The sequence below is a fragment of the Nycticebus coucang genome, chromosome 3 (assembly GCF_027406575.1).
Source record: "Nycticebus coucang isolate mNycCou1 chromosome 3, mNycCou1.pri, whole genome shotgun sequence".
NCBI lineage: Eukaryota > Metazoa > Chordata > Mammalia > Primates > Lorisidae > Nycticebus > Nycticebus coucang.
In genome coordinates, this window is record NC_069782.1 from 71,766,399 (window position 1) to 71,794,356 (window position 27,958).

At 49.3% G+C, this 27,958-nt stretch overlaps 1 protein-coding gene across 4 annotated transcripts; it reads right to left on the bottom strand.

The window, feature by feature from the left end:
* Positions 1-2,746: 2,746 nt before the first annotated feature.
* Positions 2,747-26,760, bottom strand: IL12RB1 (interleukin 12 receptor subunit beta 1). 4 transcript variants are annotated; one of them, XM_053583455.1, is made up of 16 exons: positions 26,059-26,742; positions 23,200-23,259; positions 22,156-22,273; positions 21,478-21,647; positions 16,885-17,024; positions 15,334-15,361; positions 14,778-14,909; positions 13,247-13,329; positions 12,174-12,405; positions 8,487-8,654; positions 7,703-7,840; positions 7,278-7,433; positions 5,592-5,726; positions 4,608-4,704; positions 4,190-4,271; positions 2,747-3,483 (listed from the first exon to the last, which is right to left on the bottom strand). In XM_053583455.1, the coding sequence occupies exons 1-16, from the start codon at positions 26,111-26,113 to the stop codon at positions 3,196-3,198; spliced, it is 2,082 nt and encodes a 693-aa protein (XP_053439430.1). In that variant the 5' UTR covers positions 26,114-26,742; the 3' UTR covers positions 2,747-3,195. The 4 variants fall into 4 exon arrangements, 3 of the variants coding, with proteins under 3 accessions (XP_053439430.1, XP_053439429.1, XP_053439431.1); XM_053583454.1 differs by having other exon boundaries at positions 26,056-26,741; XR_008378761.1 differs by lacking the exon at positions 2,747-3,483 and having other exon boundaries at positions 4,220-4,271; positions 4,608-4,813; positions 26,056-26,745.
* Between the last annotated feature and the right edge of the window lie 1,198 nt (positions 26,761-27,958).

Here is a 27,958-nt window from a genome sequence, read left to right on the forward strand (position 1 = left end):
TCACATTCCCACTTACCTCTCTCAAGTTTATTATAACTATCTGTGTTATGATTGATTAGTGTCTGCCTTCCACACCCAACTGGGAGTCTCCCTCCATGACTGGGCAGATTCTGAGTGTCACTCAGACACTGACGCCTAAAGCACAAGCCACAAAGAAAAACAGATAAATTGGGCTCCATGAAATTTAAGACTTTTCTTCTCCCAAGGACACTATTTAAGAGAATGAAAACAACCCACAGAGAGGGGGAAAAATATTTGCAAATATTGTTTTCACTCTTTTAAATGAATGAATGAATGAAGCTGGACTGTGAAACTGGGACTACCACAGTCCTGACTTCTGGAACTGCTGGGAGAATCTGAGGGATAGACATTCTGAAGAGCCCTGGAGTAATGGATTGTAGAGTAGTTTCTCAATAAATTTTGAGTTAGCACTCTGCCAAACAAAGTCTCTAAAATCACTGGGGTAGGGACTCCAAACTCCTTCCTTACCTTTTTTTTTTTTTTTTAAGAGACAGAGTCTCACTTTGTCACCCTCGGTAGAGTGCTATGACGTCACAGCTCAAAGCAACCTCCAGTTCTTGGGCTTAGATGATTCTCTTACCTCAGCCTCCCGAGTAGCTATGACTACAGGCGCCTGCCACCACACCCAGCTATTTTTTTGTTGCAGTTTGGCTGGGGCCGGGTTGAACCCACCACCCTTGGTATAAGGGGCCGGCGCCCTACTCACTGAGCCACAGGCACTGCCCCCTCCTTCCTTTTTTATAGACTGGCAAGCTGAGGCTCGGAGAGAACCTTCCTAACAGCAGAATGAAGACTCACAGCAGCTTCAACAAAAAAACCTTTTGGGTTTCAGGCATGGCTGGATCCAGGGCTGCTACTCCATCTCTCTGTGCTGCTGTCCTCTGTGGAGACTGCTCTTGCAGGCGGGTTTCCCCATGGTGGAAAAGGGGCTCCCAACTTCAGCCTCCCCCAGTGGCAGCCAAGTGTCCATCGTCCCCATACACTCCAGCAAAAGTTCCAGCTGGTGTTCAATAAACATGCCCCGTCGCCTACTCTTGGCCCCAAAGGCTGTGTCTGGAGGATGAGTTTGGAGCCAATTCCAGGGGCCACCAAAGGGGGTCCTGTAACACTGTGTGAGCCTAGGATCAGGATGGTGTGTGAGGGAGCATTGAGCTGCCTGGAATTCCTGGGGGTGAGGTCACTGTGCTGAGGCCACTGCCCGGCATCCCTTTCTTTCTGTCCACTTGGTCCTGTCCCTCCTTCTTAGTGCCTGCCCTAAAGGCACTGTGACAAGGCTGGTCACTGTGGCTCACACCTGTAATATGAGCACTTTGAGAGGCTGAGGTGGGAGGATCGTTTGAGGTAGGAGTTCATGACAGACCTGGGCAACATAGTGAGACCCCATCTCTACAAAAAGTAAAAAACAAAACAAAACAAAATAACCAGGGCTCCCTGGGAAAATAAGGACTCCAAAGGGGCAGGGCCTGGGTGTTTTGCCTCCAGGCCCTATTGGCTGCCAGAACTCTCTTCCCCAGAGGCTAATCCCTTTTTGTCACAAAATTCAGTGGTTCTGGGCTTTATTGTTGTTGCTTGTATGTTTGTTTTTTGAGACAGGGTCTCACTTTGTTGCCCTCAGTAGGGTGTCATAGTATCATAGCTCACAACAACCTCAAACTCTTGGGCTCAAGTGATCCTCTTGCCTCAGCCTCCCTGGTGGCTGGCACTACAGGCACCCACCACAATGCCCAGCTATTTTTAGAAACGAGGTCTCGCTGTGGCTCAGGCTGGTCTCGAACTCATGAACTCAGGCAATCCACCTGTCTAAGCCTCCCAAGTGCTAGGATTACAGGGTTCTGGGTTTTAATTCCCCTCCTCCTTCCCAAACCAGAAAAATCTAGCAAAGGCAGGAGGGAGAAGGGAGGCGTCCAAACGGGCCAGACCTGGGAGACACGCACCGCTGCTGCCACCTGGTGGCCATGGGGGAATCTAAACCATCTGTCTATCACAGGCGGAATTTTAAGGTTCCCCCCTTTCCTCCTCCCCAGGCCTTTGTGGGGAACCCAGGCTGCCAAGGTAGGATGCAGGGAAGTATGGCAATGTGGACAGGAAGAGGGTAGATTCAGGGTGTGTATGGAAGTCAAGGGTCCTGCTGCAGGGCGCTGGGCGTGGAGCTGGGGGTGAACCGAGCTTCTGTTAGGAGGGACCTAGCTGCCCCACTTCCCCCAGGCCAAGCATCTCCCTGATTAGTCCTGACTTTGCAATTCCAAGCGCTGATTCAGCTCTGCCTCCCCAGACTGGGTGTCCCTTGTGGGGTGCCCAGAGGGCAAGATTAATAAGTGTGTGTGGAATGAATGAATGAATTTTCAGGCTCCTATGTGGGGATTTTGAGCAGGTTATTCAAACCTCAATAAAAGGATAGGTATATCCAAGAGGAGGGTCATTTATTATGACTTTGAACAGCTCTTTGAGTTCAGCATTATCATCACTCATATTTTATAGGCTGTGGAGGGCAGACTGAGGCTGGGGAGGGATCTTCACATTCACCAGGGTGTTTAGAGCCCCTCTTACCCCTCACACGTGGATTCTCCAAGGCTCCAGATGCCCTCCCCCAGTGATGCAGGGAGCCCTGCATCCAGACCCCCATACAGTGCTCCTGGGACAGGATGCCCAGTTCAGGGCTCTGGGATCAATCTGCCCCCCATCACTCAATCTATTCTACTAAAGAATGGGCCAATGGGAGGCTCTGTCATGTGCAGTAGCTTCTATTTCACAATGGTTTCTAGGTTTCCACCATGAGATATGAGTAATAGGTGCTGGACAGAGTAGGTCAGGGTAGGAGGGAGAAGGGCTAGAGTCTGAGGAAGGAGGGCTCCTGGGTCAGTCAGGCCCAATTTTGACTCTTGTCCATGCTGTGTGGCTCCAGAAAAGTCATTCACTCACTTTCAGCTTCAGTGGCCACATCTATGAAAGGGACCAGCCACAATACCTTGCAGGGGTAGTTGTGAGGGTTTGGGGGTGGGGGTGGTGGCATCAAGTGAATGTCTGGATGGGCTGGGCTGGGTATGCCATAAGCACTTAATAACCAGTCATTATGATTGCAATAGTCAGTCTTCCTGTTCGTAAAATGAAGTGGATGTTCCTGTTTCTCCCTCAGGCCTCCAGGTGCACCAGGTATCTCAAAGCTGGCTCTCTGTGTTAGGTCTCCCCAGAACAGCAAGAGTCTAGCCGCCTGGGCAAGGCCGTCCCCCTGACTGTCCTGCTCTCTGGGCTCCAGGACAATGGCCTCAGGGTATCCTTGCACCTGTCTCCATCCTCCAAGGACAGCTCTGTGTCCAGAGCCAGCTCAGGAGCACCCCAGGGCAGCTCTGTCTTCTCCTTGAGAGGTTCAGTCCCCTTGCCTTTGTCCCAGGACATCTCCACCACCAGGGCCTCTTGTAGGGACACATCTTCCTGGAAGTCGGCGGGGTTGATCCACTGCCAAGTCTAGAGAGATAACGTGGGGCCAAGGTTGTGGGCAGGGCCCTGTTTCCCATCCACACAAGGATGGAATGGACCAAGCCTTTGCTGGCTAACTTCTCTATAATGCTGACATGAAATTGAGGGTAGACTTTGCTCCAATGACCCACATTTAGCCCTTCTTTGGAAAAGTATCCCATTTTTCTATAAAAAAAATTGCTTCTTTTCTACCAAGTGGTGTGGTTGGGCAGTGCAAAAGCCCCACTCCAGTTCTAGCAATGAGCATGTGACCCTGACCCAGGCAATAAGGGAACTTAGAATTTATTGCCTCCTGGTTCCACCTATAGGTTCAAGGAGGGGCATGTGACTCAAGCTAAGCCAATCAGTGATAGCCCTGAGAATTATGCTCCTGTTAATGGGGATACTGGCAACCTCCTTCCAGCGGGAGAAACCCGAGCCTGCCTAAGACAGAATCCTGCAGAGAAGACAGCAGCACAGAGAGATAAATCCCTAGTTCCTGGTTTCAGCCATGTCTGAGGCCCAGCTCCTTGGGATTTTTTCCATCTAGTTCTTTTTCTGTTGAAGCCAATTTGAGTTTTGTTTCTGCTGCTAGGAAATGACCTGTACAGGAGGTTCCTCTCTGAGCCTCTGCTTGCCTGTCTGTAAATGGGAAAGGGTTGCCCAGAGTTTGCACACAAAAAACAGGACCTGGAGTTAAAAAGGGAAACCTTACCTGCTTCCCCTGGCTGCTGGGGAACTCAATGGCAGAGCTGGCACAGGGTGTGGGCAAGAGTGGGCACAGGTGCTGGGCAGCCCTGGAGAGGAAGGGGGGCCAGTTAGAGGAGCAGTGCTTCTGTCTGTTTTTACTTTTCAGTTGTTCTGACTTAACTTTTTCATCTCCATTTGGTTTTAAAGGCTGTGAAGATATGGATTGGAGTAGGGAAGGAGGGGAGGAGTCCTACAGATTCAAATCCCACTTCCACCCCCACTGCTAAGTGCCCTGGGCCAATTTCTGACCATGTGGGCCTCAGTTTTCTCATCTGTAAAGCTGGCACAACCAAATACCTACTTGATGAGAGGGGTTATTGTTGCTGTCATTATTATGGATCATCTCCGGTACAGATCATCTCAGGGGAGAAAGTGTGAGTTACCTGTTCAGGCCAAGGTAGCCAAGGATGCCCAGGATGAGGATGCTCATGAAACTCCCCAGAGATGCAAGAAGGATGAACAAATCAGACACCTGGACTTCTGGAAGTAGGAGAGCTTGGGTTGGAGGAGGGACACTTCCTGCTTCTTTTTCAGGAAGGGAACTGACAGGGCTGGACCCTCCAGAAACTTGATGCTTCAGTTTCCTTATCTGGGAAGTGGGACCAGGGAACCCACCTGCTCAGTCACTATTGAGGAATAAAGGCCTGCCACACAGTAAGTGCTCAGGACGCTGTAACCTACGCACCTGTACGTTCAGCCCATGTGGCTGCCCTCTGGACCCAGAACTGCCTGCCCCACATCAGATCTGACTCATTAGTTCTCTTGGATCCAGTCGCTGCTCTTGGGACTTAAAGTACACCATGGCATGAACAAGAATCATTCGGTCTTTGAATCTCTCACAACCGTGCACCCCAGGACAACAGAACCTGTGTCCTTCTTATCCTTTCAATGAGAGACAGACTCATTTATTCATCCACTTAATAAACAGTCCCCTCTCCCTCTTCCTCCCCAGGGTGGGGAAGGCAGAGCTTGATCTGGATACCCCCAACCCCAGGATGTCAGGCAAGGTGGGAGTAGCAGTGGTAGATGGGGGCATGGCCAGGAGGAAGGGAAAGCTTCCTGAAGGAGGGGCTTTTTGAGCTGGGTTTTGAGGCATGAATAGGGAGTTTAATGATGGGGAAAACAAACATTCCAGGCAGGGGGAGCCTGCATGGGCAAGGGCCCTGGAGTGTGGGGAAATTGTCATGAACAGAAACTGCAAGAAGAGGAGGTGAAGGGCATGGGAGCAGACTGGGCTGGAACTTTCCCTTAAGGGTGATATGGAGCAAGGGGAGGGATGTGAGTGAGGGCAGGGCTGCCCAGATCTTTATAGGAAGCTGGGTTCAGTGCACAGTGGGTAAATAACTGGGCCTGCCCCCTCCACTCACCGATGCTGAAGCGCTGGGGCTGGCTCCAGGCGCCCCTGATCCATGCTGTGTCTGCTCGTACCTGGACTGTGTAGGCTATGCTAGCCCGCAGGCCACGGAGCGTGACTTGGGTCTCTGTAGGCTTCACCAGCTGCTCTGCAAGGGGGAGGCAGCCATGGGGACCTCTTTACTTCCCTCCAGCCACATCTGCCTCTTCAGTGCTCCCTAAAGGTACCAGCCCAGTCCTGCATTTGCACTGGTGGTTGCCCTGCCTGATTCACCTTTATCCCCCAGATACCCACTCGGTTCCCTCCCTCACTTCTTCTGGGTCTTTAGAGTCAAGGTTAGGGCCAGCTTTATCTGCTTCATCCCCGAGTGCCTCTAACACACAGTAGCATCTCAATCAGTATTTGCGGAATTGAACGAATCTAACAAATAAAAATCTTCATAACAATCCTTAAGAGGAGAATATCATTCCTGGCTGTCACCAAGAAGAAAATATTCCTAGAACTCCAAATCCATATTCTTTGAATATATTCAAAAGGATTCTTCCTCTGAAGAAATTTTGAGGAAATTGGTGAATCTGGCCAAATGGTCCTTCCACAAGCCTGATCCTTAGCAATTTGGTTTTTGGCAAGTTGATTTTCAGCAAATGTCTGCCTCCAGTTGTGCCCCCCTAAACAAGTCATTGACCCCCCACTTGACCTCAGTTTCCCCCTCCAAACAAAGTGGGGGTGGCTGGGATGATGGCAGTGTAACTATGTCTTTGATGCCCCAACACCCTCGTGCTGGGCCCAGGGCTGGGTGATGGTGGGAGTACGGGTGAGGGTAGGGCAGGACATGAACTCACGTCTTGCTGACCTGTTGCTGTGGGAGGAGGATGGGTGAGACTTTATCTGCAAAGCTGTGTTACCTCTCAGAAAGGAGGGGGGCCCTCAATGTATGAAGCCACCAGGAGCCTCCAGTCCCAGGGAAAATGTCCCAGCCAGGGTGGGAAATGAAACCTGCCTTTTACCTTCTCATTTCCTTCCCTCCTAAAGAGTGGAAAGGGATGTCTGACTGAGGTTAAATCTGGGCTTTTTGGATCATTGGGCAGGTGGATTCCTTCTCTGGGCCTCAGTTTCCCCATCTGTAGAATGGGAACAGGACAGTCATCCCTGCTTGATGGGAGTTAAGCTGCTGATACACGTGAGGGGTCACCATAGATGCACCAGGGACATTGTGAACACTTAGCTGATGCCCACCCACCCCTCTCTGGGAGTCTAGAAGGGGTGATCAAGATCCTTGAGCCCATGCTGGGTGCAGTGACACATGCCTGTAATCCCAGCACTTTGGGAGGCCTAGCGAGAGAATCACTTGAGGCCAGGAGTTTAAGATCAGCCCAGGCAATATAGCAAGACCCATCTCTACCAAAAATTATAAAAATTAAACAGGTATTGTGGTGCGCAAGTATAGTCCCAGGTGCTTGGGAGGCTGAGGCAGAAGGGTCCCTTGAGCCCAGGAGTTTAAGGTTATAGTAATCTATGATTGTACCACTGTACTCCAGTCTGGGAGACAGAGCAAGACTCTGACTTGCTTGAGTCCAATTCTCTTGTTTTAAGGGTGGGAAAACTGAGGCCCAGAAAGGGGCAGTGAAGTAAACAGGGCGACACGGCAAGGTAGACCTCGAGCCAAGACGGCTTCCTCCCCTGCCTGGGCCTCACATACCCCACGCCTGGTTGCTGTCTTCATCTCGGTAGCGCACAACATACTCCTTCAGGACGCCAGGACAGGCACTCAGCAGGGATGGTGTCCAGTCCACAGACACGGAGTCCAAGCTGTAATTCTTCACTGAGATGTGATGTGGGGTCCCGGCCTTTGAGACTACAACCAGCACCATCATCACAGTCAATTCCAAGAGCAATGGTTGAGTGCTTCCTGAATGCCCAGCCCGACACCGTCCAGAGGCAGGGGCAAAATTGGCCACAGAGTTAGGTGGGTTTGGGTTCAAATCCCAGTTCCACGTCTCAGTTGCCATCACTTCACTACTCTGACCCTCAGTGTTTTATCTATAAAATGGGGTGATGCTGCTCAAGGTGTGTTTGGAGTCACTTCTCTCTAGGGAGATGAACCTGCAGGTTTGGACCACTCACCATTGCCCCCAAAGTAGTAAGTGGACAGGACTGTGGACCATGAAGTGGCCTTATCCGGGTGTACAGAGGCAAAAATCATGATCTGGTAACACTCCTCCTGTCCCATCGCCCCAGATTCTCGGCTCCAGCTGTGGGTTGCTGGAAGGAAAACCAGGGACCAGGTCACTAAATAGATTGTGTTCCTACCTCTGCACCTTTGTATCGGCTGTGCCATCTGCCAGGAACTCCTAGAATACTCCTATTCATGCCTAAAAGCCCTTGAACCAATGTCCACTCTTCTAAAGTCCTTTCTCTAGTCAACTCCTCCAACCTGTCCCTGTCCCCCTCCAACCCAGCCCTCACTCTGTGGATCCAGGGCATCTGTATCTGCTCGGTCTTCCCAGTCTGGAGACTCTTCAAGAAACAGTCTGAGCTGGGGCTTTGGCCAGGCCCAGAGCAGGAAGTGAGAGAGCAAGAGGCTGCCTAGGCCACACAGCCCCCCTTACCCTCCAGAGGCCTCATTAATTTGTCACCAGATTCCACTTCCATGGTGCAAGCAAATATTTAACAAACACCCTGGGAACTTGAGATTCATTACCCGCTGGGGTGCAATCTGCCCAGACTGAGTGCAGAAGGCTGCAAACCCATATGGATGAGAAGGTCCAAGTCTCAGCCTATGCCCACCTCTGTGTGACCTTGGGTAAATGGCAATGGATCTCTGTGCTTTTGATATCCCATATGCATAATCCCTGTAGGTTTGAGCCAGCCAGCAGAGGCAGAGACGAGATAACCAACATTACTATACCCATTCTAGATGGATCCTGGGCCTGGGGGGTAATCAAGGTGCAGGTGGTGAGGCTCCCATCCTGGCCCCGGGGCTGCCACTCAACGCAATATGTTGTTCCCTGATCCCGGGCTGGCCAATGCATGGTAGTCCCATTGGCTCCAACACTGATATTCAGAGCCACTAACTCTGGAAGCAGAATGAGAGAATCACATCAAAACAGTTGCCTTCACTCTTCTAAGCCTCCTCCTGCAGTGCCAATCCCTTACTCTTGTCTAACTCTAACCCTACAGGGATGGGGACATTGTGTCTGGCCCTGTCCCCACACTGGGGGCTGCTTGGGGCTGAGCACAAAGTGTGTTTGAATGAGCTGAGTCCTCCTCCAGCTTGGCCATGTGCTCCCTGGCAAGACATCCACCCTCAGAGCTCCCTGTGCTGCCATCCCTCCCACCTCCATCCTGGTGGGCGGCTTCTGCTGTAGCAGATGCCTGGACACCCACTGCTTGCCTCACTTGGTGGAGAGTGTGATGCAGATCGAGCCTCCCTGGCCTGACTGGACCCCAGTGGCAGTCTAACGCCAAACTCAGAGATGCAAGCACACCTCCACTCAGTCCCTGGGCAAATCTCTCCTACTGTCTACATCAAGGATGCCTGCACCAATCTCAGAGGGGTGGGTACTGTTTCCAAGTCTGAGCACAGAAACTGCCATTTAGTTTTTATTTTTATTTTATTTATTTATTTATTTATTTTTGAGACAGAGCCTCAAGCTGTTGCCCTGGGTAGAGTGCCATGGCATCCCAGCTCACAGCAACCTCCAACCCCCGGGCTCAAGTGATTCTCCTGCCTCCGCCTCCCAAGTAGCTGGGACTACAGGTGCCTGCCACAACACCCGGCTACTTTTTTTTTTTTTGCAGTTTCTGGCTGGGGCTGGTTTTGAACCCGCCACCTCCAGCATATGGGGCCGGCGCCCTATTCCTTTCAGCCACAGGCACCACCCCACTTGGCTATTTTTTTGGTTGCAGCCATCATTGTTTGGCAGGCCCAAGCCAAACTCTAACCTGCCAGCTCAGGTGTATGTGGCTGGTGCCCTAGCCACTTGAGCCACAGGTACCAAGCCATTGCTTTTATTTTTTTGGACACAGGGTCTTGCTCTGTTGCCCATGCTGGAATGCAGTGGCCTGATCACAGCTCATTGCAGACCCCAACTCCTGAACTGACAAGTAGCTCAGCTTCCTAAGTAGTTGGGACTACCAGTACATGCCACCACACCCAGCTAATTTAAATTTTTTTTTAAGAGATGAGGTCTTGCTATATTGCCAGGCTAGTCTTAAACTCCTGGAGTTAAGTGAGCCTCCTGCCTCAGCCTCCCAAAATTCTGGGAGTGCAGCTGTGAGGTGTGAGCCACCTTATCCTGCCAGCAACTACTATTTATTGAGCACTGGCTGTATGTACCAGGCCAGTGCCAAGTGTTTTACAGGTGCCATTACATTATAATATGGGACCAAAATCACCCCATTTTACAGATGCAGAAACAGGCTCACAGAGAGAAAGCCACCAGCCTGAGGCCACTCAGCAAGACTGTGGCCCAAATCACAGGGACTGGATACTTGGGTATGTGGCTTCACCTGTCCGAATCTTGGTTGTCTTATCTCTAAAATGGACATCATTGTGACAGCCCCATCCTCACAGGGTTGCTGGATACTCAGGCATAAAATTTAAGGGGCACCAAAAAGCCTAGTCATCAAGATAAACCAATATTTTAATGTAATGTAATGTAATTAATATTTAATTACAAATCAAAATGAACACAAAAAGATATGGTGAGTACTATTTACAACAGTCAAAAGGTAGAAATAGCCAAATGTCCATCAATTGATGAATGGACAAAATGTGGTGTATCCGTGCAGTGGAACGTTACTCAGCCATAAAAAGGAACGACGCACTGACACCTGCCACAACGTGGACGGACCTTGAAAACATGCTACTGAGTGAAGTCACAAAGGCCACACAGTGTACCATTTATGGAAATGTCCATTTATAGAAATGTCCAAGGCCAGGCACGGTGGCTCATGCTTACAATCCCAGCACTCTAGGAGGCTGAGGCAGGTGGACTGCCTGAGCTCAGGAGTTCAAGACCAGCCTGAGTTAGAGTGAGACCCCATCTCTAAAAATAGCCAGGTGTTGTGGAGGGCACCTGTAATTCCAGGTACTTGGGAGGCTGAGGCACAAGGATCACTTGAACCCAAGAGTTTTAGGTTGCTGTGAGCTGTGACACCACAGCCCTCTACCAAGGGTGACAAAGTGAGAGAAAGAAAGAAGGAAGGAAGGAAGGAAGGAAGGAAGGAAGGAAGGAAGGAAGGAAGGAAGGAAGGAAGGAAGGAAGGAAGGAAGGAAGGAAGGAAGGAAGGAAGGAAGGAAGGAAGGAAGGAAGGAAGGAAGGAAGGAAGGAAGGAAGGAAGGAAGGAAGGAAGGAAGGAAGGAAGGAAGGAAGGAAGGAAGGAAGGAAGGAAGGAAGGAAGGAAGGGAAGGAAAGGAAGGAAAGAAAGATCCAGAACAGGCAAATCCACAGAGATAGGAAGTGGATTAGTGGCTGCCTGGGGCTGGTGGAGGAAGGGGGAATGAGGAAGGGAGGGAGGAAGGGGAAACAAGGAGTGACCACTAATGGGGACAGGGTTTCCTTTGGGGGGTATGGAATGTTCTGGAACTAGATAGAGCTGATGGCTGTACAGCCTTGTGAGTGTACTAAACGTCACCGAATTGCTCACTTTCAAATGGTTAATTTTGCTATGTGAATTTTAGATCAATAAAATAAAGACAGGGTCATCTCTGCCCTGTACTTGCAGAACTCTGCCTTGCTCACCTCACCTTGATCCTGGCCCTGCTCCCAGTAAAACTTTAGTTACAAAAACATATGGCCAGCTTGGGCAATAGTTTGTTGGTTAGAATCTTTTATAAATATTGTATTATATGGCTAGGCATGGTGGCTGACACCTGTAATCCTAGCACTCTGGGAGGCCATGGTAAGAGGATCACTTGAGGCAAGGAGTTCAAGACCAGCCTGGGCAACATAGTGAGACCCTATCTCTACAAAAAGAAAAAATTTTTTAAACTAGTCAGGCACAATGGTGCACACCTGTAGTTCTAGCTACTTGAGAGGCTGGAGGAGGATCATTTGAGCCCAGGAGCTTGAGGTTGCTGTGAGATATGATGACACCACTGCAATCCAGCTTGGGTGACAGAGTGAAACTTTGTCTCCAAAAAAATCGCATTATAGCATTATGGATCTTGACTACTAATTTTTTTTTTTTTTTTTTTTTGTAGAGACAGAGTCTCACTTTATGGCCCTCGGTAGAGTGCCGTGGCCTCACACAGCTCACAGCAACCTCCAACTCCCGGGCCTAAGCGATTCTCTTGCCTCAGCCTTCCGAGTAGCTGGGACTACAGGCGCCCGCCACAACGCCCGGCTATTTTTTGGTTGCAGTTTGGCCGGGGCCGGGTTTGAACCTGCCACCCTCCGTTTATGGGGCCGGCGCCCTACCAACTGAACCACAGGCGCTGCCCGACTACTAAATTTTTGACACATCCCTAAATTAGGCTTCCCCTTTAATTTTTCTGCCTCACTCATCTTACCCTGGTCTAGCTGAGGCTCAGAGTAGGTGCTCAGCTCCGAAGGGCCCTCCTGTCACCCTCCCCTCCCAGAGGAGGCACCTGTGTAGGCAGGAATGTGCCATGTCTGGTTCGGGCCAAAGCCAAATCGATTCTTGGAGACAACAGTCACATTGTAGGCAGCACCCGAGAGAGACACATTTTTTCCCAGGTGTAGGGTCCTGGTGGCTGTGGCTTTACAAGAGCAGGACAGCATGTGCAGGTACACTCGGTAGGTCACCGCTGCATCAGACATGGGCCCTTGGCAGCCTTCTGGAAGTTCATGCTGCTTGGGCTGTTGTATGAGAAACAAATTGTGGGGACCTTATCATACTCATCATCCCATGGGTATTCAGCAAGACACAGACTTGACCAAGAGCCATAGCCAATGACATGCACCAAAAATTAAAAAAAAAGACAACAACAATAAACCTCAATGCTGGCAAAGCTGCTGGGAAACAGGCATTCGCATCCAGATTTTGCAGGTGGGGAGATTGACAAAACCTACTGAGATCCAGAGGGGAAAAGTTTTCACTTTTGGACCCAGTTACCTCAAGCCTAAAAAGCCTTTCCTAAGAAAAGGAATTCAAATTAGAGGAAACCATGGGATATGAAGGAGTTTTGCTACAGCCTTATAGTAATGGGCTTATAGTAACCCATTAGGGATGTGGCTAGGTCAACTATGGTGGGTGGACTACTAGTCAGTTTTACCCCATAGAGAATTTCCCTCTGTGCCTCAGTTTCCTTCCCTATAAAATGGAGCAAATTAGACTATACTTAATGGGGTTGGTTTGGGACTTAAAGCAATAATCTCTCACCTGGGTTAATGCAGTTACTATCATCTCCTTTCTGGCCTTCTGGCTTCTGTCCAATCCCTCCATAGGAGGGACAATAGTCCCCACTTATGAGCTAGAGAAAGCCTGTGACTACCGGAGTGCGAGTATGTCCCTTTCCCGCTCACACACACTCTTTGCCCCCCACTCCCACCATGACCTTCAAGTTAAACCTATAATCTGCCCAGTCCCTGCCGCCTCCACACTTGTGTCCCTCCATCTCCCACTTCTCACTCTCCTCCAGCTTTTTGTCTCCTGCTGTCTGTCCTAGGCCACACCACAGCCCCGCGATGGCCCCCTTACCTGCCAGTCCAGGCTCAGCTTCCTCTTCCCATTCTGGCCAAGCCGCTCCACGGATAACCTCACCTCGGGCTGTGGGGGTGGTTCTACAACCAGAACCAAACCAACAGGATGATGAATTGGAAGGAGAAAAAGACTGAGAGGTTTTCTTTATAGATTATGAATTTGCCACATTTACCAAGTGAAACTTGCTTACTGCCCCAAAGACAGAAAAGGAAGAACGATGGCAGAAGGGAAACCAGTATTCCTTGCATCTCCATCCTCGGGGATAACTGTCACTGTGAATTCATGAGTTTTTCCTTTTTTTCTTTTTAAATTTTTGTTTGTTGTTTTGTTTCCTCCAAGTTTTTCTTTGAACACAACATGTGTTTGGCACGGTTATGGCCCTACTCATTTCCCATTGCCCAGAGTTAGGGGCACAACCCATTGAGCTCCCCAGGGAGGTGACATTGTCCTTAAGATACTGGGAGGCTTGACCTGATGGTTCTTACTTGATAAACTCCTAAAGGCCAGGTACTACATTGTGAGGGTCTGAGCACTAATTTCTCTCACTTACTTATTTCTAATACCCCCCTACCTTATCCCTCCCTCCCTCCCTTCTCTCTCTCTCAACAGGTTCTTGCTCTGTTGCCCAGGCTAGAATGCAGTGACATCAGCCTAATACACAGCAATCTTAAACTCCAGTCCTCCCACCTCAGCCTCCTGAGAAGCTGGGACTACAGGCACATGCTTCCACATCTAATTTTTCTTTTTTTTTTTTGAGACAGTTTCACTATGTCACCCTCAATAGAGTGTCATGGTGTCTCAGCTCACAGCAACTTCAAACTCTTGGGCTTAAGTGATTCTCTTGCCTCAGCCTCCCAAGTAACTGGGACTACAGGTGCCCGCCACAACACCTGGTTTTTTTCTTGTTGCAGTTGTCGTTGTTTAGCTGGGTCAGGCTGGGCTCGAACCCATTAGCCTTGGTGCATGTGGCTAGCACTATAACCACTGTGCTACAGGTGCTGAGCCACCATACCTAATTTTTAAATTTTTTTTGTAGAGATGAGGGTCTTGCTGTTGCCCAGGCTGGTCTCAAACTCCTGTCCTCAAGTGATCCTCCACCTTAGCCTCCCAAAGTGCTGGGATTACAGATGTGAGCCAACGCACCCAGCCACCACTGCCTTGTTTCTAGTACCTGCTGCCTTCTTTCTCTCTCTTTTTTCTTTTCCCTTTTTTTTTTTTTGAGACAGAGCCTCAAGCTGTCGCCCTGGGTAGAGTACTGTGGCATCACAGCTCACAGCAACCTCCAACTCCTGGTCTCCAGTGATTCTCCTGCCTCCGCCTCCCAACTGGCTGGGACTACAGGTGCTCACCACAACACCCGGCTATTTTTGGTTGCAGCCATCATTGTTGGGCGGGCCCGGGCTGGATTCGAACCAGCCAGCTCAGGTGTATGTGGCTGGCGCCTTAGCCGCTTGAGACACAGGAGCTGAACCCTTGCTGCCTTATTTCTAAGACCTGCCCTCACTGCTGTGACCCAGGGCACTCTCACCAGGGGGGATGCACACAGGACTGCTCCAGCTGCTCCAGGGAACTTCTGGGGCCCCACGCTGAAGGTGCCGTCTTCGTCTTCGTAGCTGGAATTCCCGAGCCACCTCCATCTCCAGGGGGCAGACACAGGACTCTGGGGAGAGGCAAATCAAACTTCAAGTGTGGGAATTGCTCAGGACTAGGCATTGTTTACTTAGCCATTGTGCATTTATTGAGTTCCAGCTGTGTGCACAGCCATGTGCTGGCCCTGAGACTCAGGAGGAACAGGCCTGACCCTGTCCTCACTGGGCCCCCAGGATCATCCACTTCTGCCCCTATCTGGGGTTCAAGTCCTGGACACCCCTTGGGTTGTGACCTTGGCCAATGGTTTCTCATCCCCCAAGCCTTAAGTTGTTTTCTCACCTGTGAGATGGTGATAATCCAATTCTTAACTACAGAGCAGGGCAAGGGGCATAGAAAGAATTTAACATTGGACCCAGCATACAGTAGGTGCTCAATTAATGTTAACTCGCTGTAGCTGTTGCTGTTGTTCTTGTTACTACTAGTATTATTCTCACCAGTATCATTTTGGGGTCTACAGTCGCCCTAGAAGGAGAACATATTTATACATTATTTTACATTTTGGTGCTAAAAAATATTTGCTGTTTCAAATTTTTTTAAATTATCTTACTAAATACAATGCAGGACCCTAGATTGGACCCAGGAACAGAAAAAGAACATTCAAGGGAAAAATCAGTGACAGCCAAATAATATCTGGAGTTTATGTAAGACATCATCATCAGAGGAATTTGGGTAAAGGGTATATGGAAGCTATCTGTAGTACTTTGTATTGTATTTTTTTTTTCTTTGAGACAAAGTCTCACTCTGTTGCCCTGGTTAGAGTGCTGTGGCATTGTACCTCACAGCAACCTCAAATTCCTGGGCTCAAGCAATCCTCTTGCCTCAGCCTCCCAAGTAGCTGGGACTACAGGTGCCTGCCACAACACCTGGGTAGTTTGTTCTATTTTTAGTAGAGACGGGGTCTCACTCTTGTTCAAGCTGATCTCGTACTCCTGAGCTCAGGCAACCCACCAACCTCGGCCTCCCGAATGCTAGGATTACAGGCGTGAGCCACTGTGTCCAGCCAGTACTTTATGTTGTAACTTTTCTGAGGATCTCAGATTATCCCAAAAGAAACAGTTTCTTTTTAAACATTATTTTAGAAGACAAAACGGTGACTTCAAATCCTCTCTGTGGTGTTGGACCCAGCCTGTCCCACACTTTCTGTGTCACCCTAGGCATGTTTCTCAATACCTGAGCCTCAGCTTCCTCATCTATAAAGGAGGCTGAAAGGGTCTAAGGAAGAGTATATTTAGGGGGCACCAAATAAAATATGAAGAGATATTCCTTCCCATCAGGGATCCTAGGTCACATGTCACTGACTGATTTTATGCCCATTTACCTGATGGGGAGACTGAGGCTCAGGGAGGGGCACAATGTGTGGAGGGGAGATGGGGCTTGCCCTCAGGATATTCCTAGTCTGAGGGAGGAAAAGATTGGCCACAGTTTAAAGGTGTGGGGGGGCTTCTGTCTCCCCTAACCTGGAGGACCCTTGGGAATGAGGTTAGAGATGGAGTTTCTTGCAAACTCAGATAAATGGATGGATGGGTGGATGGATGGATGAATGAATGGAAAGGTAGCTTTCTGGGTGGCCCTGGGGCTGGAGCCTGAAGGCTGAGCTGGATTTGCATGTGCTCAGATGAAGGGGAGGGTATACAGGTGAAAGGACCCGCAGGTGCAAAAGCAAGGAAGCTGGAAACCCAAGATATGGGCAAAGAATGGCTGCCATTCAGGAGGGTGTCACAGAAAGCACAAGGAAGGTGATGGAGGCTGAGAATGAGGACACTTTCCTGAGGGTAATGGAGAGCCATGGAGGGTGTGAGCGGAGGTCACAAATCTGACCCGCGGGCTAGACACAGGGCAAGAGTGGAGAGGTGACATCCGTCCCCAGCTTACTTCATGGACATAATGTTCTCCAGGCTCATCCATAGTGTGGATTTGGAAGCTGATTTGGAGGAAGCTATCCCAGAGAGGCCTGTGGCCACCTCTGACCTGGGAAATAAACTCACCCACTTCCATGGGCTGTTGGCTGTCCGGTACCGGAACTGTACCTTGGCATCATTCTGGTGGGCTGGGGTCTCCCACTCCATCAGCAGCTGTCCCGATGACTTGGACACTTTGATGTCTTTCCCAGGAGGGTCATATTTAACTGGAAGTAGAGATGAGGATTGAGGAGTGGCAGCCCACGTGTGTGTGAGTTGACAGGTCTCAAAAATTCCAGAAAATTGGCCCACCACAGGATAACCAACTGAGTCCCCTAAATGTGAATTATGGACCCTTGCAGGTCCCAGCTAAGCCTGGTATTCTGCAATTCAATGAATCAAGATTTATATACCAGATGCTATTAATGATTATATCTTTAAAATATTAATACCTATTGCTGGCAAGGCTGTGGCGAGACAGGCACTTTTTTAAATTGCTGGAGAGAGGGTAATTGATTCCATTTTGGGGGAAGACTGTTAAAGAAAGCTTGCTAAATTTTTAGGCTCATTTCAAGGAGCCTGAAGTAAGTAGAGACATAAGTCATTCTTGCTGCACCTTGATCATACTATACCTGATCAATTTCTTTCTTTCTTTCTTCCTTCCTTCCTTCCTTCCTTCCTTCCTTCCTTCCTTCCTTCCTTCCTTTCTTTCTTTCTTTCTTTCTTTCTTTCTTTCTTTCTTTCTTTCTTTCTGTCTGTCTTTCTTTTCTTTTTTGAGACAGAGTCTCACTCATGGCCCTTAGTAGAGTGCCATGGTGTCACAGCTCACAGCAACCTCAAATTCTTGGGCTTAAGCAATTCTCTTGCCTCAGCCTCCCAGTTGCCCGCCACAATGCCTGGCTATTTTTTTGTTATTATTGTTGTAGTTGTCATTGTTGTTTGGCAGGCCCTGGTAGGCTTCAAACCTGCTGGCCCTGGTATATGTGGCTGGCGCCCTAGGCACTGAGCTACAAGCGCTGAGCCTACCTAATCATTTTCTTAAAAATTATTATTAGTGTATTGGCTGGGTGAGGTGCTCGTGCCTGTAATCTTGGCACTCTTGGAGGCCAAGGCAGGAGTTTGAGACCAGCTTGAGCAAGAGCAAGACCCTGTCTCTAAAAATAGCCAGATGTCGTGGCAGGTGCCTGTAGTCCCAGCTACTTGGGAGATTGAGGCAAGAGAATCACTTGAGCCCAAGAGTTTGAGGTTGCTGTGAGCTATGACGCCACAGCACTCTACCAAGAGTGACAAAATGAGACTCTGTCTCAAAAAAAAAAAAAATAGCCAAGTGTTGTGGAGGGCATCTGTAGTCTCAGCTACGTGAGAGGCTGAGGCAGGATGCTTGAGTTTGAGCCCAGGAGTTTGAGGTTGCTGTGAGCTAGGCTGACACCATGGCACTCTAGCCTGGAGCAACAGAATGAGACTGTCTCCAAAAAAGAAAAAGAAAAAATATATTATTGGTGTATAAATTTAAGAATTTAAGGTATATAACATAATTTTTTTGCCTTTTGTTTTTGAGACACAGTCTCACTCTTTTACCCTAGATTAGAGTGCCATGGTAACAGCCCAGCTCACAGCAATCTCACCAGGAAACTCCTGGGTTCAAGGGCTCCTCCTGCCTCAGCTTCCCAAGTGGCTGGGACTACTGGGAAGTGCCTGCCAAAACACCTGGCTAATTTTTCTATTTTAGTAGAGATGGGGTTTTGCTCTTGCTCAGGCTGGTCTCAAACTCCTGAGCTCAAGGGATCCATCCACTTTGGCCTCCCAGAGTGCTAGAATTACATGTATGAGACACCTCATCTGGCCCAATATAATGTTTTAGTGTCCATGTCCATAGTGAAATGGTTACCACAGTAAGCAATCTAATGTATCTATCACCTTCTCCTTCCTCCTCTTCTCCTTCTTTTTTGAGACAGAGTCTTGCTTTGTTACCAGGGCTGGAGTACAGTAGTGTCATCACAGCTCACGGCAACCTCAAACTCCTGAGCTCAAGCAGTTCTGTCTCAGCTTCCTGAATAGCTGGGATTACAGAAGCTGACCACACCCGGCTAATTTTTCATTTTTTGAAGGGTCTCACTCTTGCTCAGACTGGTATTCAACTTGGGGCCTCAAGCTATCCCCTGGCCTCAGCCTTCCAAAGTACCAGGATTATAGATATGGGCCACTGCCCTCAGCCCCATCACCTTCTATAGAGGGTTACAGAGTAGAATGTTAGAAAATGAAAATGAATGGAATGGAATATTATGGAACAAAATATAACAGAATGGAATGGGCAGCACCCGTAGCTCAGTGGGTAGGGCACCGGCCACATACACCGAAGCTGGCGAGTTCAAACTTGGCCAGGGCCAGCTAAAATGAACAATGACAACATGCAACAACAACAACAACAAATAGCTGGGCGTTGTGGCGGGCACCTGTAGTCCCAGCTGCTTGGGAGGCTGAGGCAACATAGTGAAACTCTGTCTCAAAAAAAAAAAAAGAATGGAATGTTATGGAATGGAATACATGTATTACCAAATAAAATGGAACAGAATGTAGTGGTATGGGATAAAACGTAACAGAATTAAGTATAACAGAAAGGATTTTGTGTTAGAGCACCTACACTCTATTCTCTTAGCAAATTTTTATTTTATTTATTTATTTTTATTTTTATTTTTTCAGAGACAGAGTCTCACTTTGTCACCCTCAGTAGAGTGCTATGGCATCATAGCTCACAGCACCCTCCATCTCTTGGGCTTAGGCAATTCTCTTACTTCAGCCTCCCAAGTAGCTGGGACTATAGGCGCCCACCACAATGCCCAGCTATTTTTTTTTTTTATTGCAGTTTGGCCAGGGCCGGGTTCGAACCAGCCATCCTCGGTATATGGGGCCAGCACCCTACTCACTGAGCCACAGGCGCTGCCCCTCTTAGCAAATTTTTAATATGAAATACTATAATTATAGTCCTCTTGCTGACTATAAAACTCCAGACTTATATATGCTATATAACTGCAAATTTGTATTCTTTGATCTTCATTTTCCCATTTCCTTTTTTTTGAGACAGAGTTTCACTATGTTGCCCTTGGTGCTGTAGTGTCACAGTTCACAGCAACCTCAAACTCTTGGGCTTAAGGGATTCTCTTGCCTCAGCCTCCCAAGTAGCTGGGACTACAGGTGCCCACCACAATGACCTGTTATTTTTTGGTTGCAGTTGTCACTGTTGTTTAGCAGGCGGGGGCCAGGTTCAAACCCTCCACCCTAGGTGTATATGGCCAGCACTCTGCCGACTGAGCTATAGGCACCCACATCTGCTGGATACTTTTTATCCTTCAGGGCTCAATTCTGGCTAGAGGCCTCCCTGATCTCCATATACTATGTACACATATAATCATCATGCCTTGTTCATTGCCACCACTTTAACTTGGGCCAGTGAAGGCAGGAATAGGGCTGGGGTTAGGGTCAGGGTGGTGAGGGTAGTGAGGCAAGGTTGTACAAACACTGTGTCAGACACTGCGTTTCTTTTAAAAATTGACATTTTGAGCCCCATCACTGATATAAATAAATTAAAAATAAAATAAAATTCCAGCCAGGTATGGTGGCTCAGGCCAGTAAGCCCAGCATTCTGGGAGGCCAAGGTGGATGGATTGCCTGGGCTCAGGTGTTCAAGACCAGCCTGAGCCAAAGGGAGACCCTGTCTCTACTAAAAATAGAAAAACTAGCTGGGCATTGTGGTGGGCACCTGTAGTCCCAGGTACTCAGGAGGCTGAGGCAAAAGGATTGCTCAAGCCCAAGAGTTTGAGGTTGCTGTGAACCATGATACCATGTCACTCAACCCAGGGTGACAAGAGTGACACTTTGTCTCAAAAAAAAATTGACATTTTGTTCATCACATATTTTTTGCACTAATTTTGATTTTTAAAATATTGTTATTACAATATTGCTGCCATTAACTACTGAAAATTTTGGCACCTCCCTACATTTTGTGCCAAAGACAGATGCCCCACTTGCCTGGCACTCTAGTGCCAGGCCTTCTCGGCTTTACCCACATCCCCTGTGACTGAGGATGATACACAGGAGCAGCTCTGCAGCTGTGTGCCAAGACATGTTGTTGAGTCATAAAAACATATATTAAAAGCCCAATGGGGCTCGGCGCCTGTGCTCAAGCGGCTAAGGCGCCAGCCACATACACCTGAGCTGGAGGGTTCGAATCCAGCCCGGGGTCTGCCAAACAACAATGATGGCTGCAACCAAGAAATAGCCAGGCGTTGTGGCAGGCACCTGTAATCCCAGCTACTTGGGAGGTGGAAGCAGGAGAACCGCTTGAGCCCAGGAGTTGGAGGTTGCTGTGAGCTGTGATGTTACAGCACTCTACCCAGGGCGACAACTTGAGGCTCTGTCTCAAAAAAAAAAAAAAAAAAAAAAGCCCAACAGTGTCCTGGCAGCATTGTGGATCACAGACACCAGAAGCAATCTTAAGTGTCCAACAAGAGGGGATTGGTAAGGGGCCCACGAAAGATCTCAGGTCACACACAGTGTTTAATGTGACAATATCTAGAAGTATCAAGCCCCTTGCCAGGGGCCCAGAATCCCCCCAGATCCAGGCTAGGGCCCTGGGTACTTCTCTGGGTGTAGAAGGAATAGGGAGGAGAACCGGTTGCTGACCTGAGCTGTAGAGCTGCAGGGTGATCTCAGGTGACTTCTCTGTCCGGTTTGCGACCCAGGATTCCACCCAGAATGTGACATTATACAGTACAGACACCCCATCCTGGTCAGAGAACTGCCGGCTGGTGTCTGAGCCCGCGGTAAAGTAGCAGCAGTGCCCGGGACTCAGGCTGCAGGAAGGAGGATGTCAGTGCCGAGTATGGGGTCCTAGAGGACTCCAAAGTCTCGGTAACCACAGCAGACCCTGTGAATCATATCCCAGAATCCTTTTCTACCCCTTTATTTCCCCTCTCCTAGCTTGGGGGTTCCTTGGGGATCAGCCTGGGATTGTGGGGTTTGAGGACCCCCAGAATCTCCCAACATGGGCTATGGGCTGCCAGAGAGGGAAGGAAAGAAGGACTGGGTAGATGAATGGCTGGCTGGCTGGATAAATAAGTGAAAGGGAGAGGAAGAAGGGAGGAATAGAGGCACCCTCATGGCCACCCATGTTGGAATGCCCACCCTCACTGACTCTGCACAGTGTCCCCAACCCTCCCTTCTCTGATGAGAAACTGAGGCCCAAGGAGAGGCAATAACATGACTGAGTTCACGCATCTGAGAGCAGGAACATAGTAGCAGCAGGAAGGCGGGAGCGAGGTGGGCTGTTGGGTGAGGGTTTGAAAACAGTGGGGTGCTCACCAGCACATCAGGAAGTGTCTGACCCCAGCCGTGGGGCCTTCATACTGCCAGGAGCACTCATAAGTGGCACTAGAAGATATCCGATAGCAGCTCAGGTTCCTAGGACCCAAAGCTGAACCTGGAAAAGATCCCATACGTTTCGGAATGGACCAATGTATATGTGTGTGGGGGCGGGGAGTCTCTGCACCTAGGACAAATCTTTGTGACATTTACAGCTTACAGTATCACCTCAGCCTAAACCTGCTGTGGCTCCCAGCACCCTCCTTGTGGCCTTGTCTCCTGCTATCCTTTGGCTCGGCCTGCTCCTGTCCTACCATCCTCCTTATCGGCTCTCAGATCTGCCACATTCACTCCCACCACGGGGGCTTTGCACAAGCTACGCCCTCTGTCCAGACTGCTCTTCTTCTAGATCTTGACTTTCTGGTTTCTTCTTCAGGGTCACTTCCTCAACCACCAGCCAACCCAAAGCAGTCCCCTCTCTGTCTAACCCTCACCCTCCTCTGTTTCTCCACACATGTCCTTGTATGCAGTATGGACATTCATTTGCCTGCAGAGGCCAGTGGGGCTCACAGCTGATCCCCTATGCCTAGAACTGTGTCTGCACATAGTAGATGCTCTATAAATGGTAACTGAATGAATTAATGGATGACATGCCTGTTCAGTGCCCAGACCCACTGTGGAGTACATTACGAAATGTTATAAATTGTAGCATATTTATATTATATAACGAAATTATAAATGTTCCAGCAATGCCTGCTATGAGCTGGTGGGGGGACTTCAGAATGCTTAAGGTGCTTTGTCCCATGCACTGACCAATCTGAACAGTACAGACACCAGCCCTGTGACCCTGATAGGAAGAAGACAGGACTTAGGTGACTGTTCTCGGTCACCCTGAACCTGGTGAAAATGGGCTGGAACCCCTAAGACCACAGGTGGGGCTGAGTCTTTGGCTGGATGGAGGGTGTCTGAGGGAAGGGGTGCTGTGGATGGGGTCAGGAACAGCTTGGCATGGCCCTCCACCTACAGTGAAGGACTGGCCCAAACCTGAGTGTGCGTCCAGATATGGTGGGTCCTGGAAACAGCACTCGTTTGTTCCACAGGCAGCTGCAAAAGCAACAAAGAGATAATGACATCCTGGCCTTGCATTGTGCGGACAAGGGCTCAGCCAGGGGGTCTACGTGCAAGTGATCATCAGCCCACCCACCCACCTTTCCATCTGTGTACCCACCCGCCCATCTATGTATTCATTTGCCCATCCATCTACTCCACCAATCTATCCACCCAGTCACATATCTTTCCATTGAACCATCCATCTACCTGTTCATCCATCATCCATCCATCTATGTTTTCATATCTCACCACTCAGCCCACCCAGCCACACATCCATCCATTCAAGCATTCATCCATCCATGTGTTATTCATTCATCCATCCATCCACACACCCACTCATCCACCCATTCACCCACCTATCCACCCACCCATTCATCTGTCCATCACCAACTCATTCGTCCATCTATCTACTACCCATTAGTCTTTGGAGGCTCAGTGGAAAGTCTACAGTGGAGACTGAGATACATAGTTGGGGATCCTGATAGCGAGGTCTCCCCACTGGTAAAGGACAGAAAATAGCAGGTCATGCTGGGATGCCATCAGCATCTGAAGCCAGTGTGGGAAGAGGGAGTACAGGCAGAACTGTAAGGAGTACAGGGGAGAGAGGATGCCTGAGCCAGCCCAGGCAAGCACACAACCTATCAGCAGTGGAGCCACGGACAGTTCCCCAAGAGGCAGCAACCTCCCTGGGCCACTGGCTGCCCCATGCCCCCCTGGAGTGCCAGTGTCTTCCAGGTGTGGAATTGGGTGACAGAGGAAGTGGGGGCTGGGTGTTGTGGCTCATGCCCATAATGTCAGCACTCTGGGTAGCCAAGGTGGGAGGATTACTTGAGGACAGGAGTTTGAAGTTGCAGTGAGATATGATCATGCCACTACATTCTACTTGGGGCTACAGAGCAAGACCCTGTCAAAAGAAAGAAAGAGAGAGAGAGGAAGGGAAGAGGAGGGGAAGGGACAGAAGTGAAGGGAAGGGAAGAGGAAGGGGGGGAGGGAGGTGTATGCAGATAGGATCAGGCAGAGCCCAGCATCCCACACCACGCACACAGGGAGAAACTGCCCTGAACTCTGTAGGCAGATCAGAATTCTTGGGGGAAGCTGGGAGTGGTGGCTCACGCCTATAATCCTAGCACTTTGGGAGGCTGAAGCGGGAAGATCACTTCAGGTAAGGAGTTCAATACCAGTTAGAGTCAAGAGAGACCCCATCTCTACCAAACATAGAAAAATTAGCCAGGCTTTGTGTTAGGTACCTTAGTCCCAGCTACTCGAGAGGCTGAGGCAAAAGGATTGCTTGAACCCAGGAGTTTGAGGTTGCTGTGAGCTATGACACTACAGCACTCTACTGAGGGTGACAGCTGTCTATTGTCCCAGCTACTCACAAGGCTGAGCCAGGAGGATCGCTTCAGCCCAGAAGTTTTCCATCCTTTCATGTCTCTCTGTGATGACACAGATCCCCCATCCCCCTGCAGCCTAAAGCCCACCCACCTCCTTCCTACAACTAGGGCTGACCACTCACTGCCACCAGCAGCAAGCTACCATGTGGGCTACTCCTCAAAAAGAATCTAGGGTCCCCCGCCCCCTCCTCAATGCTGGTCTCTCACCATGCAAGGCCCCCAAAGGCCCTGAAGCCTTGCAGCGTGGCCACCCTGCCCTGAGCACTTTGCATGCATTCTGTTGCATCTAAAGAATCAGCTCCCTTCTGACGTCCAATGTACAGAGAGGAAAAGGGAGGCACAGAGAGACAAACAAGTTGCCTAAAGTCACACAGCAGCAAAAGTTAGTCCAAACCTAACTGTCCATAGGGGACTGAGCTTCTTCTCACCAGATTTCACAAGATGGGCTGTGGGTTCTGTATTGGTGGAGTCAACCAACCTCAGAGTGAAAATATGCTAAAAGAAAAGTTTCATCTGAACTGAATACATAGACTTTTTTCCTTGTTATTGTTCCCTAAACAATACAGTATAACTATTTGTATAGTATTTATTTAGCATTCACACTGTATTAGGTATTATAAGTAATCCATTGATGATCTATGTATATTTTTTAGAAAAAGGGTCTCACTTTGTCACCTGGCTAGAGTACACAGGTGTCATCATAGCTCACAGCAACCTTCACCTCTCAGGCTCAAGCGATCCTCCTGCCTCAGCCTCCCAAGTAGGTGGGACTACAGGCCTGCACCACCGCACCTGAATAAATTTTCTTTTTTTTTTTTCCCAGAGGTAGGGTCTTGCTCTTGCTCAGGCTTGTCTCAGATTCCTGAGTTCAAGCGATCCTCCCAACTTGGCCACCCAAAGTGCTAGATTACAGGATAAGTCATCACATTGGCTCTTAGAGATGATTTAAATTGTACAGGAAGATGTGGTTAGATGCAAATACTTCACCATTTTATATAGAGACTTGGGCATCCAAAGATTTGAATACCTGCAGGGGATCTTCAAACTAATCCTCCATGGAACAACTGTATACAATATGTTATGTATGCATACTGTATACTGTATGCATTATATATAATATACTTATTGAACTCTGGGAAGTGTGAAATATTTAGTCCATTTCACAGAAGAGAAAATCAAGACAGAAGGAGAGATATCCAAGTCTGATTACATAAACCATGATCAGCTATCTCCCATTTGACAGAGGGAAAGACTGAGAAACAGAGAAAAAGTGACCAACCCTCAAACCAGGCCTGTAACCCTCTATACACACACACACACACACACACACACACACACACACACACACACACACACACCCAGCAAGAGAAGCAGTGCCATGCCAGGATGGGGAACTCACCACCTTGCCTGGACAGCAGGAGAAGGAGGAAGGAGAGCCTTGTCACAGGCCCCCACATCGTGTCCACGTGGAGGCCTGAAGTCCCAGGAGAGCCTCTGCGCCACTGGCAAGTCCCAGCTGCCCTGTCCCCACCCCGAACACATTGAATCTAAGCAAGAAAAAAGACAAAAAAAAGCCAAGTGTTACATCCCATACTAGGGCAAGTCAAAACGAAAGAGAAAGAAACTCAGGAAGTGAACTTGGTGGTGGTGACCTCATCCTGGCCACAAATCCACTCTTGGGGCAAGTCGAGGGGCTCTGCCCTGCTCTCCTCAGACCCACACTGGATAACTAGGTGCCAGTCCCATGGGCTACCTATGGCTCTACGGCCCTTGGCTGGGTCTCTGACCCTCTCTAGCCAATTTCTGAGACCAGGAGCTAAAGGAGAGCCCAGTGAACTCAGATGTCTTGGGTTCATTCTAGCAAATTGCTACAAAGTGCTTGCAGTATGCTGCATCCCCTCAAAATGCCCATATGCCAAACTCCAGCGGTGGGTGCCTAGGTTCTAGCTTCTGAATGGTCTCTTTGCTTCCTCAAGATGCAACTTAGCTTTTTCTCCATATTCCATTTCTCAGCCTCTGGGTATTTCAGTTTGTGACCTTCTCTTGCTACTGTCAGCAAAGCTCCACGATGTCCCTGAGAAACACTGATCCAAGCTACAACATGGATGAACCCCAAAACATCATGCTCAGCGGACAAAGCTGAACGTGAAAGGGCACATATTGTATGTTTCCATTTATATAAAATATCCAAAATAGGCAAATCACAGAGGCAGACAGGAGATTAGTGGTTGTCAGGGACTGGGGAGAGGCGGGAATGAGAAGTGACTGCTGATGTATGCAGAGTTTCCTTTTGGGGGTGATGCAAATGTTCTGGAACTAGATAGAGGTGGTGGTTGCACAACACTGTGAATATACTAAATGTCAGGGAATTTTTTGCTTTAAAATGGTAAATTTGGGGCTATGAGACTTTCTCCTAAAGAAAATGATGTTCAGAGTCCAGGAGAACTGAGGAGAGACGGGGTGAAGGTCTCTCTCCTGGGGGTGGGCATCTGAGGAAACTGAGGCCCAGGAGGGCAGCGTTAGTCTTCATGGCTCAACCTTAGGGGAAGAGGCCCCTCCTTTAAGGAGCCTAAGGGAGGCAGCTGAACTGGCCAGGGTCAGGCGCCCGGCAGGCTATGAGGTCAGTGCCTTGTGGACAAAGAGGCAGTGTCTCCTGGGCCTGGCACAGTGGGGACGGGGATGCCCCCACACACAACAGCCTTCTCCAGTCTCAGGGTTCAGGCCTGAGCAAGGGGGTAGGGTGAGTTAAGTGATTGATGCATGAGGCCTGGGGAAGGGGTAGAGACAGAGGGAGAAATAGAGATACAGAGAGGAGAGACACAGAGAGTGAGAGAAACATAAAGAAAGATGGAGGAGATAATTGGAAATAGGAGCAAACTCATGGTTCTCTCTCAACCATCCTGAGACGCCTGCCCCCATTCTGGGAGACACCATCACCTGCACCATTTCACAGATGTGAAGAGTGGATCCAGAGATACTCAGACCACCTGACATCCCTGTTGGAGGTGAAGAGATGGATTCAAACTGCCCCCAGTGGGGAAGAGCTCTGCCCCTTTAGAAGTGAGGCCTATGTCCCGGGGTCTCCCCATCTCCACCAGTTTGACCCTCCTAGGCCTCAGTTTCTCCACCTGCAAAATGGGCTGTTGTGAGGATGAAGGGAGGGTATGGCTCTGGGCAAATGCTCTCTACCAGCTGGCCAGTGTGATTTGTCATTGTCGGCGCCTCCAGAAGCTTCTGCCTTGTCACATTTCTTTCCCACACTCCTGAAGTCAGAGCAGCCACTGGAAAATCTCTGAGGGAGG